This window comes from Harpia harpyja, chromosome 15 (genome assembly GCF_026419915.1).
Source record: "Harpia harpyja isolate bHarHar1 chromosome 15, bHarHar1 primary haplotype, whole genome shotgun sequence".
In the NCBI taxonomy this organism is placed as follows: domain Eukaryota; kingdom Metazoa; phylum Chordata; class Aves; order Accipitriformes; family Accipitridae; genus Harpia; species Harpia harpyja.
This window is the reverse complement of record NC_068954.1, coordinates 27,292,278-27,305,551: the sequence shown is the minus strand read 5'-3', so window position 1 is coordinate 27,305,551 and position 13,274 is coordinate 27,292,278. Positions and strand designations below refer to the sequence as shown.

The following is a 13,274-nucleotide window of genomic DNA, read 5'->3' as shown; positions in this document are numbered from 1 at the left end:
AACATTACCTTGGCTCAAAATTGTGAATGGCTATTTCTGCAGAAATGTTAGCCATGACTGTGTACATGGTTTGTACATGTGGGTGCAGGTAGAAGGGTCTTTTCTGGTATTTAATCAGTCTTTAATAGCAAGCAGTGATCAAAGGCAGGATTGTATACAATGTATAGTCTCAATGAACTACATGTTAAATTGCTAAATCTTCAGGAGTTTGTATTGAGAACCTTTCTAAAGAACCTTATTTTCCTCAGTCTTTACCGGCCATACACCTGGGCTTTGCTACTATTACACCAATAGGCAATAATACAGCAAGAATTTTACCAAGAAAAAAAAAGAGCTATATACCCACAGATGCATAGCTGAACCAGTACCATCTAAGGACCATAACACTTCAGAAGTGTGCCTGTGTGTGTGTGTATACAGAAACATTTACAAAGATGCATTTATGTAAACACATATCCATATATTACAAGTGATAGGACAAGAGGAAATGGCCTCAAGTTGTGCCAGGGGAGGTTTAGGTTGGATATTAGGAAAAATTTCTTCACCAAAAGGGTTGTCAAGCATTGGAACAGGCTGCCCAGGGAAGTGGTTGAGTCACCATCCCTGGAGATATTTAAAAGATGTGTAGACATGGCACTTAGGGACATGGTTTACTGGTGGACTTGGTAGTGTAATGGTTGGACTTAATGATCTTAAGGGTCTTTTCCAACCTAAATGATTCTATGATTATGTATGTACAAGTATACACATGCCAGCATAATGCATATACTTGCTTTTCAGTAATGAATCAGTTATAAAGATAATTGTGGATAATTTGTGTAATTCCAATGATGCACTAAAAACCCACTAGCTGTGTCCAAACAGGTACTAAAAGTTGCAATTCTTTTCTTATGCACCTTTCCTCTATCCCCTCAAATTATTATCAAGGGCTTTATAACCAGAGGAAATCTCTCCAAATGCAATAACAGCTTGCAAAGATTGGAAGGTGCCAAATTTCACCTGAAATTTCAGCAAATGAAAATGGGTAGGGTTCCTAATTATTAATATGAGTAGGCTTTAGTGTCAATGCATTTGGACATCAGTAAGTGGAAGCATACAGTATGGAACTTGATAATACAAATTATGTATCAACACTTTCATCGTAAGTCCATTCAGTCCTATTTATTTGCTCAGAAGTTACTTTTCATCTACCTAAAATCTGCAAGAAAACATAGCCTTCTAAGTCACTACTTCCTTGCTAATAATTAAAATAAATTACTCAAAATCCCTGGTATTTGTGGCATAATAGTTCTTGTCTTTACAAAGATGAATCATGAATTCAAAGATTGTAAAGCTTATATTCAAAGATCTGCTTGAAAGACACAATCAGTAATTTTAAGAGCTATTGCACAAACTACGGTAAGGATAGCTTGTAAATCTATCTTACCTTTAGTCATCTGAAAATTTACATGCACAACACACTCCATTTTAACAAAGAACCTTTACAAAAAGTGTGAGGCATAGAAAGCATCTACTGTTTGCTGTGTTGTTTCTATCACGTACATCTGGAAGGCTTATTGTACCTTGCAATAGGATCACTATATTTAACTAAAGTTCTGGTAAACAGCATGATTTCTTAATTGAAACTATTAGCAGATAATACATTTAAAGCACTGCATTCATTTGTTTTACATGACTGATTATGGCACACCTGTTGCACTTAGAAAAATGCCTGATGTCTGCAGCCAAGTCACAGTTGATAATAAATGTGCAGCGGTTTTAATTTCACTTAGTGCAGCCTCTTATACATAGTGCTATCATCTATGCTAGGAAAAGAGACATCTGTAATTTTGCATCATTGACAGCACTAAGCCTGTAGCGGTATTTGTCTTTTTGCCACTGAAAAAAAAAAAGGATCAACCTAACCTTGTCAGAGTGCAAGATGTATAGGGAAAAGGAATACTGTGAAGAAGAAATAGGGCAGCTAATACAATTGCGGGGGAAAAAACCCAACAAAACAGGTTGGTTTCCAGTCATTTAACTTCTGCTTTGAAGCTGAACCAGCATTTTCAACCTACGTGCAGGTTAAGAACAATTGCTTTGCGTTAATTAGTGGACAGTTTGAGAGAATAGGTAAGTTGTAAAGAAAGCACAGAAGAGAAGGTTAAGAAGGAATATGGTGACAAGGTAATTGGGTGCCACAGGATGGATAACTATTCAGCAGTGCAGAGCGTCTGAGCAAAGCCTTTGTTCTGGTGAAGAGCCTGCTTAAATTGTAAAGCTTAAATTTTACCTTCAAACTATCTATTTAATCTTATAAATGTAAGAAATTAAAAGCAAAAATAAAAATTTAAAGATAAACGGCAAGATAAACGGCAACTCTGGTTTAACCTAATCTGATTAGAAGTGAGAATAATTGCTATTATGATGTATGGATGATAAGAAAATGCCTTAAAGCAGATTTGGTTTTTCCTATATTTTAGTTATTTGCAAGAGATACGATTTGTCAGTGTAAGATTTGATTTTTACTTTTAACATATGTATATTTAGAAATCTAAAGTCTACTTGTGAATTCTCTGATGGATCAATTAGAATTGCATGAAAAATGCTCCTTGATGTGGCAGATATTATGCCCTGGCCAGGACAGCCTCAAATTTGGATGGTATCAGACATAATGGTGAGAGAGAAATGATTCATGCCCATATCTTGATGGAAATGTCAGCCATTGTTAGAGCCACTTGAGAGGACAGAAGAGGGAATATCTTGCATCATGTCTTCAACAGGATGAGTTTATTGTCCTTTACAGAATGACAGGGCAGGAGGTGGCGGAGGACTACAGCTATAGATAAATCCCGGACAAAGCAGAAGACAGCAGAGAAAACCATAAACTGATGCACGACAGATTACAGTTCACACCCAGAAAATGATTCTCAAGCTGACACCACTTTGAATTGTTGGAGGGGGAAAAACGTTCCTGAAAAAATTCACATCATTTTTGCCACTTTGATTCAAATGTTCTTTGTGTGCTTCCTTGCTTGGATTTTTTGTTTCATATTTCTGGTTTCTTTCCTGTATTTTTAATGTGAAGCTTGAAAAAAACAGATGTTCACATTACAAATCATGCCAATTATTTGTCAATAATTCACATCAAATGTTAACTGATAACAGCCAGCTTCACATCAGGCAATTCCAGTCTCACAGTTCTGATAGTTGGACTTCCTAGTCTAACTTCTGTTCAGATTGGACCTGCTATGAACCTGAGACTTTGTAGAATGAAAAATAAAAATTGTACAGACTACTAACAAAATGAGAAGGTAAATTTTAACTTTTGGCTGCTACAGAAGATTTTAGCAGTATAAATAAGATCACCTAAGGTATTTTGGTAAGAATTTAGATAAAATGGGAGAGATCTTTCTTCTGCCTATAATCAATCTTTCTGTTGCCTTTTTCTCTCTTTCTCTCTCTCTAAGCCCTTCCTAGACATGAGCAAGAAGAGGTTTACATTCAGCCTGACTGCCTTCATTTTTTAATGCATCTCAGTGCCTATCCAAGGTGGCTGTCAGCCAACAGTATCACTGAACCTGGTAACAGTGCTGGATGTAAAAATCCAAGTCCTGAGTGACAATATGGAGCATATAGAGAAGGTTGTCCATAGGAATCTGCACATAGTCACAACAGCAAGCAAATAGAGCTAGTGTTAAGTGACTTACCTGGCGACACCACAGCTTTCGAAATATTTGCAAATAGGCCAACACCATAAGACACAGTGGTGCCATATATGTCACCAGAAAAAAGCATGTATGATACATTTTGGGGTAAACCTCAGCTGGAAAGAGAATTCAAATAGGAAAAGTGCATTTAAATATACATACATTTCAAAATCACTTTAAGCCAAATTATTCATATAGATATGCATGTGTTTTTCAAACATAATAGGTTATAATGGAAGATGTATCCAATAATATTATGGTCAGGATTGATTTTTTAATCATTTCTATATACATTCTGTTTCTATTATAAACATGCTTTTATCTCAAGCATCTCTTATATCACATTACTGCTTTCATATCACATTATTACTTTAGGTATGAAGTCTTAAGAAGTTTTGGGTTTTATTAAATCAGTGAAAGACAGAAAATTTCATTACCTAACAATAGCTAACTAATTATCCAACCTGCCTCATCTTTGACATATTTAACAGGTTGTGTAACTGTCTTTAGTTTTAATTCTGCAAAGGTTACTATGTATCCTTGAGTAAATTGCACAGTCTCTCGCCTATAAACAGAGAATGTAGACTACAGCACACAGGATGCCAATGGGAGGAGGGACAAATATTTCTTAAATCACTTTTTGGTGGCAGAATAAATGTGATTAAGACTCAGTGATTTATTATTACGATTACACTTTTAAAAATAGAATTAATTCAGTCAGGCAATTTCCAAGATTATTTTTGACTCAGCTTTAACAATAATGAGTTTGCTACAATTGTGTTATAGTTGCCTGTGCATCTCTTTTCAAAAGACAATTTATGAATGTTAATTGCTTAGAGACAAACATCTTACAAGTGTTGTGAGTATATTGTGTTTTAAGAATATTGTATCATAAGCTTCATCATTAGATTATAGCAGAATGTGCAGTGGGTGCCTGGAAAACTTGCTTTTACTTTTGTAACATCAAATATAGTCTGGGATTACCAAATGTTGATATTAATTACAACTTAACATTTATGGATGGCCTCAGAAAAGGAATGAACATTATGGAGAGTGACAATATGTAGCAGAAGAGAAAGAGTGCACTCCATGACCAGTTAGATTGCATGGTAATCCTAACCATTGCATTTTGGCTAGAGCAAAGAAGGAATGTTTATGTTAATTTCCAGAACTTCCAAATGTTTCAGGATGAGAAGAACTGCAACTGAAACTCTGTATTGATTGTAGTTAAAAAAAAAAAAAAAAAAGAAAGAAAAAAAGAGTTGCATGAGATCAAAAGATTGGTGAGTCAAACTTATTTTCTGCCTCTTAAAGTGACTGTGGACCCTATCAAACAAGAGGTCCCTCTGCATGCCACGAGAATCCCTGAGAGTTTGATTAGGCAAGGAGATAGAAAGACTTGGCCCAAAACACTCACAGCAGGGAGGAGTACACACACCATCATGTTAACTCCAGGCTCACCCTCAACCCCAGACTCCAGTAGTATCACACTCAGTGTTGGGCCTGAAAGTGCCAGCTGGTTCACCAGTCAGAAAAACTTCAGTACCAGGGAAACAGAAACTTGCTATAGCAAAATCCAGCCCATGTTCATTGCTAGAAAAGGTAATAGAGATGTTGCCATTGACATTTGACAGCTTTGGTGGATCAGGGTGCAAAAAATTCAGATGAGCAGCATCTGGCTCCTTACTTGCTCTAAGATCCTGTAGCAAATCAGCTTACCAACTCTAAACTAGCAGCTGCAGCTACTAGTTCTTGCCAATGAACCTGGGGGAGGCACACAATTTGGGGCAGGTTTTTTATAATTGGTGATAATCTGGGTTCGTATATTGACTGATGATCTCAAACTTGTTTTTGCACTCCAGAAAATGCAGCCTCACAGCAGTCCTGTCAGACAGGGAAATACCGACACGCACGCTTCACAGGTGGAGAGATTAAGGAGAAACTGGAGTAACGTGACGTACTGGGATCACGGGAGGTCAGAGCTGAAAGTACATTCTTTCTTCTCAGAAGGAGGTGCCACCTGCCTCATCAATGCTCTGCAGGCAGCCAGGCCCCTTTCAGGTAGAAGGACGGGACATATTTAAAAGGCCATCTGGAGTTTATGGCTTCCAATTTAGCATTCCAAGTAAAGTGAAACATTAAATGAGCCTAGCTATCTACAAAGAACTGATGGACCAGGTTGGAGGAAGATCCTAACACTTGCCTTTGAAGTTTAGCCACCTGGAAAGTGCCAGCTGCTAAACATCAAAGGAAACCTGTCCCTCCTCCACCCAGGGCAAAGCCCTTTGTAGAACTTTTCCCTAAGAAGCATGACCCTGTTTAGCTTCTCAAGCCAAAGAAAAGCTTTAAAGCTGTTTGACAATCACAGCAAGCAAGAAAGAGGAAGGGCTGGTTTGGGATACTGTTCATTTATCAAGTGAGTGAGTTCCAGGCTCCTTGAATGAGAACATCAATCAGTCTGTGGTGCTGGTGATTCATCAGCTGCCTGACTGGGACTGCTGAACCTCTTACTACCAAGCAGAAGAGGAGAAAAGGGTCCTTGCCTTCCACGGTCACTTAATGGGCTTCAGGACAGGGGGAGATCATTCTTAGCTGGAATAACCATCTCTTTAAGAAGAAATTAATGATTCTTACATCACTATCTTACTGAGAAGAGAGAAGGGGACAAAAAGCAAATAGGTGGTCACGGAGATTGGACTGGGGTGAGATCAGCATTCCTACTCAGAGCCAGTCATACAGCACAATTACCCCACCCGATAAAGGATCAGTATGCTAAAACAAGCCACCTTCTGTCTGCTGCAGGGTTATTAAACAAATGCTAAACTTTTCTAAAGCTTCCTTCTCGGCACTGTGTTCCAGTCCCAGACTGTTGCTCAATGAAGCAAGGAGGTAGAAGATTGAAAGTACAGCTCCTGGATTTCTGCCAGAATTTTACTATAGTTGTGTAAATACATATATACATACACATATGTATGCCAGCTGAAAACAACCCAGACTCAAAAGGTTTTGCTATGTCTAGCAAATGAAATATTCCCTTAAGCCATAGGTGCATAATGAAATTGGTACTCTCGACAGCTTACCTAAGAATAGGGAAAAACAACAAGACTATCAAGTTTCCTGAGCATCAGCAGAGAGTTCCCAGGTTCCCTAGCCTCAGGAAGATACCTGTGAGATTTTGGAGTTATCAATATGAAGAGGCAATGCAGCTAAAAGAGTATACTTTTAGAATAAAGCTTAACAAATAGGCATGTTAGGAAGTGGGTGCTCATAGTAGAGAAAATTCAACCACACAACACAGTCCTTTCCAAACTATGTTCCTATGTCAGCATACTTACAGTTAGCTAATACTAAAATTACATTTTCAAACCTGATATATTATGTTTGAGTTATCAATTCACGACAACACCAAGCTTAACTTTAGTATTAGCAATGTTCTGACTTCTTTCTGCATTAAAATGTCCCACAAGTTTTTCCTTAAATTCTGAACACTTTGATAAACAGGATGTATAAACCTTCATGTAATAATGCAATTTCCAGCTATTTGCTTTCCAGAATTAAGACAATATGTTTTTGTACTATTTTATGAGTAGTCTGAGAGGAAATGGAACACAAAGTCTTCCCTTTGTTTCCATTCATTTATGTAGTTCTGGGAAAGGATTATCTCCATATTCTTTCTATCATTTGCAAAGGGGTTGGCTAATGCACTTTGGCTAACACTCGTTTCATGAACAGCTCTAAGAGAATGTATTTAGCTGACTTGGACACATGGTGAACTCATTTTAATATAAGTTGCATCAAATTCAGCACATAGCAATTACAGACTATTATAGAACTGTGGCCAACACTGGCTCCTTAAGTGAGCCTGCATAGGTCACATGTTGGATCCTTCTGCATTCCCAAATAAAATATTGTTGTTAGACAGTACTCAAAATGAAAAACCCTCACCCTAGAATTGGCAATGAATTTTATATTCAGGAATGCCAGAAGCAATTAAAAAGAAATTGAGCCCTGTTTTAGGCTGAATTGTTGCTTCATTTGTAGTCACTGGCAGCTCTCCAACAACATGCTTGGAATCTTATTAGTCAGGGTGGCCACTATTTGTTCACTGTTAAGGAGCCCAAAGGCCCAAGGTGCTGATCAGACCTTCCTTCCAGACACTCATCAGACTTGTATGGATTTCAGCAGCTGGACCTAAGTCTGAGTAGGGTACAGTGTTGTCTCCTGCTTTGGCATCTCTGACATTTCCCTGGACATGTCTTCCTGGCAGTCCTCCACAGCACCTCATGTTTCAGTGGCCCTGAGTTCCCAGAATTAGAACAGACTTCCAAAACACTTTGGAAAGTGTCATTAAGCACCCCGTTTTTGCAGTCCCACCCTTGACAATTCACAGTTTAACGTCCTTGGGACATACGGTGTACATGATACTCTGCAAAGATTTCATCAGACGTACCCTAATTTCAGACACCATAAATTATATGTGGTTCTAAACAAAGCAGTAAACACCCAAATATAATCCCTTTCCTCTAAATTGACTCTCCTATTGGATTTGCTTAGGCGTCTTGAGTGTGTGCAGTTTCTACATCTCCACTTTCTCTTTGCAAATATAGCTTATCCGTAAGAGCATGAATTTATTTCTCCTTCAGCCTCCTCCTAGTTAGCTTGCTTTGACCCTCAGTATTCCCATAGTCAAAAAAGGCAAAACAAAATCCAACAAAAATGCAACCATTTTCTTTGAAAATACTAGCTCTTGATTCCTTCTGGCCTCAAGGCTCACCAGTCTTTTCAAACTGCTGCCCTGTTATCCATGTTCTTTTTTTCTTCTGTTTGGGGGGCTTTGTAATTTCAAACCCTGGTTTTCAGTAGAAAAACTGTATTTCTAAGCTTTGGCTCAACTCAGTGTCCTTAGACATTTTCAGTTGAATGGAAATTATTTGTAGCTAATGACACCTTATTCTCTAGGCTGAAAGGGATCTTAAGGTATACACATATTATATTTTATCCTCATTGATAATACATGGTTAAGTCTACATTTACTAAGTAATTCCACAATTTGAGCAACCTACTTGTAACTTAATGTATAGAACGGTTCTTCTCTCAAGTTACTGCAATAAACTATTATCAGAAAGTGGAGAGGATTATTTTTTATGCATAGGTGAAATGGACCAGCAGAATAACTAGCAATGATGGTGCATTATCTTTAGAAGAATAATTCATTAAAAAGGCAGCAGGATTGTTATCCTTCAGTGGAATGAAAAGCTTCCCATTTCAGAAAACTTTAACACATTTTTAATGTAAAATTATTTTCATTTCAGGCTCAGTATAAATTAAAAAAAACCTAAACAAAATAATTTTGGAGTATTTGCACTTCATTTCTGAAGCCACATGCAAAAAGAACTTAATTCTATGCACAACTACTTGCCTTTGTTATACCCCTTTCTACCTCTCCAAACATCCAAGTGAAGGCTTACAGCGTAACCCGAAGATCAATAGGTTTCATTTTGGACAAATGTACTCCATAGGAGTAGAGTCTTGCAAACACATGGAAGTTGTTTTTCTTTTGTATAATGGGTGCTTCAGCTCAGGCGTGTCTGTGGGCTGCAACTGCTTCAGCGCAGCACTGAATGACAGGCAGTCTTTAAAATATTCCAAGGCTACTACGGACTCTGTAGTTCAAAAGCAACACTTTCCTGTGGGGAATCAAAAAGTGGCCAATGCAGATCTGGAAATTTTGAGAATGCGTTCACTGATGAAATGCTCTTCTGACTCCCAAATTAATTAACTACATCATTTTCATTTCCTAGATTGATTAAAAGAATCTTTGCTGTAGATCTCACCTTGAAGTGGTGAAGGCATGGATAATTAGTTCTGCAGCCAAAATGAGCGGACACAAATTGTACTTGGAGTGAATGCTGTGAAAGAAAATAGTCACACAGCATCCAGCAGCAGACTGGGATACAAAATTGTTCACAGATGAAGAACGAACACTAGAAGTAAAGAGCAGATGTGTCCCCTCCAATGAGACAGCAAGTACAACACATAGCTTAACAGAGGCTTTCTCTAACCTACAGACTTTCAGCACATCTTTGTCTGCCATGAGAGCCAGCTAGCTAATGGCCTTGTCCCAGAGGACTAACTGGGATGAAGGAGACAAAGAACAGGGAACGTGATAGCCAGTGTCTTCTCGTTAATGCCCTGGTGGCCCTTCGGAGACCATTAGCAGGGGAGGAACTTCCAAAACAGCACATAGAAGAGCCCTCAGCAGTTCAAGCTGCTTAAGCTAATTTATCATGATAATTAAGTACAGGTGATCCAGTTGTATTTTATCTTAATTGCTCACAGGACTGGAATCCTCTTCTACAGAGACAGCTCTGGGAGGGAGTTTGAGTGTGTTTTAGTCTGACCTGAGGCTATTAAACAGGTACCTTTTAGTTATATGTTTTGGCAAGCCTGGCTTTATTTTCCTGTGTGTGCATAATGGTACTACTGATGGTCATTATATCCAGTGTCAGAGTCACAGCATGTAACTCCTATGCTCTATTAGCATTGGAGTTATGCCAAGGCCCACCAGAGTTGAGTCTTAACCATTCGGGTGGGTGGCTAACACCACTTGCTGTGAATGGAGTCAAAATAGAAGTAGTTATTCCCTGGCAACCCTTACACAGGTTCTTACAGCTGAATTCAAATACAGAACAAGTTAGATTCAAAGTTAATCTGGAAAGGCAGAATTACACTTCTTGGATAGAATCATTTGTAACTGATTACATTTACAAAGTTATTTAAATGATCTTGTCCATGACAAATTTCAGATTGCAGGCTGATTTGGTACCCCATATTGATGACACCTCTATAAATTTTGTAATGACATGCAATTTACATTGAAGTCCCAGGAGATATCTATAAAGACTAGTCAAATATCAGCAATTAGCCAAAGCAATATATCAGGTAAACAGAAATTCTGTTCTTGTGTAGTTATTTCTTAAGGCTAAATACTGAAGTCTTTGTAAACCTGCAATGTCCATCGATCACAGAATTATATAAGCATAGGCATTTAAGGGTGGGAACATTTCTACCCTCTGGGAAACATTAACACGGTCAAGACGTAAGCCAGCCTCATTCATATAAACTTGGTTTCAAATGTACTTTAAGTCTTACCAATATAAAAGAAAATAAGATTTCACAGTACTTGAAAAAGGGTAGTTCTAGGAAAGCTTATATAATTAAGAACATTTTGTGATATGTTTATACAACTTGACTGCATATTAAGATGTCCTGATATTTTTATTACATAACATCAGTACAAATTCAGTCTTTATGGTCAATGACACACTCACCTCCCCAGTGCTCATCACACACTGTGAACAAGGTGGTTTTATTGGCTAATCCTGGGAACACACTGCTGTACTCCATAACAATAGCCTGAGGAATCATTATGATGCAGGACACAATCCAGATAATTATAATGCTGTTCCTTGCTCGCTTGGCTGTGCTTTTAAACATCAAAGGGTGACAAATTGCATACCATCGATCCAAAGCAATGCAGCTAAGTGTTAGTACAGACACAGAGACTGAAACTGTCTAAAGAAAAGGAAACATTATGTAAATGTAAATGTAATTTTTTCAGAGCTTTACAAATTATTTATTGTAAGGTTTTTTCCAGAGTTTTAAAAATTTTTTTCTGTTTTCAACACAGTTAGCTCTTTATCTGCAATTATTAAATAGAAATTATTCCCAGGAAAAGAATCCTTTTTAAATCACTTCTTACAGAATTACAATAGATATCCTCATCTGCTGTAGTCCCACTAGATTCAACAGGAAAATTCACAGATTAGGGTGCTACCCAAACTGAGTAGGTACAGCAGGGTCAGATTCTGAAAGAGTGAATGTATGCAGCTTAGAATTTGCAAAATTTTATCTAAAAAATTACTTTGAAAACATTAGACAACAAATTAGATCTTTTTTTCTTTGTGGAACAATTTTTTTTGTTCATTTTCTATGTTATATTTGGATACCATTTTGCCTTTTCAGTTTTCACAGGAACAATGGAAATTCAGGGTCTCATAAAAAAACCCAAACAATCAGCTTAAGGCAGACGAAGTCATTTTACCTTCTATTCAGCACAGGAGATAACCTATCACTTTGGTTTTATTCTTTCACTCTGTACAATAGGTCATCATTTCACTTTCTCTTTGGATTTTCTTCCACTAGAATGGTGGCTTTGAAACAAGTTTCATGATTTTGATTCTTTTGAGTAGATGACACAATGTGGCTCTTCAGCCATATGGGTATCTGCTCAAAATATAAATTGTGCTGAGGCACAGAGCTGATCACCTGCATATATTCAGAGTTCTGCTTAATTCTTTGGATTTATAATAACTGAAAGGCCAGGAACTTGTGATTCTAGTATGCCCAGTCAGTTAATCTAACCAGCTATTCTTAGAAAAGGTATTTGTCAATAATTTTGATGCAAATGATCTCATAACTAATTAACTCCACCAGTAAATGAGTGGTGGCAATTATTGCTTAAGGCAGACAATCTGAACAGCTCCCAGTGAACCTGGATACTTTGACTATTTCTAAAGAATGCAACGTAAGCCATGAAACACATATGAAAGCCCAGACTCCCTTCAGAAGTTTGGATTCTCTGTCCTGGACACTTGTGTAGCTGTTTAGGTCCACACATACGGAGTATAAATTACTGTAATTCTATTTACAGACATTTTTATTTCTTTATATCCCTTCTGAATTATTAAAAAAGATCACAAAAAGTGGAGAGCACCAGACAAATGTTCCAGAAAGTGTATTGCCCAAGTCTAACAATCAGATGGACCAAGAACAATATTTATTAAGCATAAACATAGTCACAAGTGGAACAGTCCTTTAATCCTCAGCATGTACCCTGAGATACCTACTTCAGTAGCAGGGATAGACTTCCATCAGATTATCACTATTAGGAAGATGCTATTGTTCTTTCTCTTTTTCATAACATGGGTCATGTGTACACAAACACAGTAAAATAATACCTGTAAGTAGGGAATCACTTTGCAGAGGGGCTGCCCAAAGAACCACGTTTCTGTGATGTCCACTACTAAAGTTGCTGGAAGACAAGTAATTGTAACCAGAATGTCAGCCAGAGAAAGATTCACTATGAAATAGTTGGTAACTGTCCGCATGTGATGGTTCTTCCACACTGCAATGCAAACTGAATTTGGAAAGACAAGTTAGTGAGATGGAAGTGACTTAGGGAATGCTTCAACAGGAAAACACTTAGCTTTGGAGAGTTAAGGAAATGTTTGTGTCCTTTTTTAACAGAGAATATTTGAATATGTAGTTCAGTGTAAGAACCTTGTGTTTTCTTTTAGAGTGGAAACAAGAGGGTACATGTAGAGAGAATCTTAGTACGCAAAGAATAGTTTTCCACAGACCACAGCATGGGAAATAATCTGATATATAAAGCAGCTTATTTTTCCTGCTAGTTTATCTTCACTAACTATTCACACAACTTTCTTCATGTCTATTTTAATCCACTGGCTCTAGTCTATGGCAATACACATCTACATTTGTAAAAGTTTATCTTTTTCTTATGAT

The 13,274-nt window shown here is 37.5% G+C and overlaps 1 protein-coding gene across 2 annotated transcripts in view; it reads right to left on the bottom strand.

The window, feature by feature from the left end:
- HCRTR2 (hypocretin receptor 2) overlaps positions 1 to 13,274 on the bottom strand; it is a 39,518-nt gene that overhangs the window by 9,475 nt on the left and 16,769 nt on the right. For both annotated transcript variants that reach the window (XM_052809245.1, XM_052809244.1), the window contains 3 exons: positions 12,710 to 12,888; positions 11,021 to 11,264; positions 3,690 to 3,805 (listed from right to left, as the gene is read on the bottom strand). In XM_052809245.1, coding sequence (XP_052665205.1) covers positions 3,690 to 3,805; positions 11,021 to 11,264; positions 12,710 to 12,859 — 510 coding nt within the window. In that variant the 5' untranslated portion in view covers positions 12,860 to 12,888. The remainder of the gene's footprint in view (positions 1 to 3,689; positions 3,806 to 11,020; positions 11,265 to 12,709; positions 12,889 to 13,274) is intronic.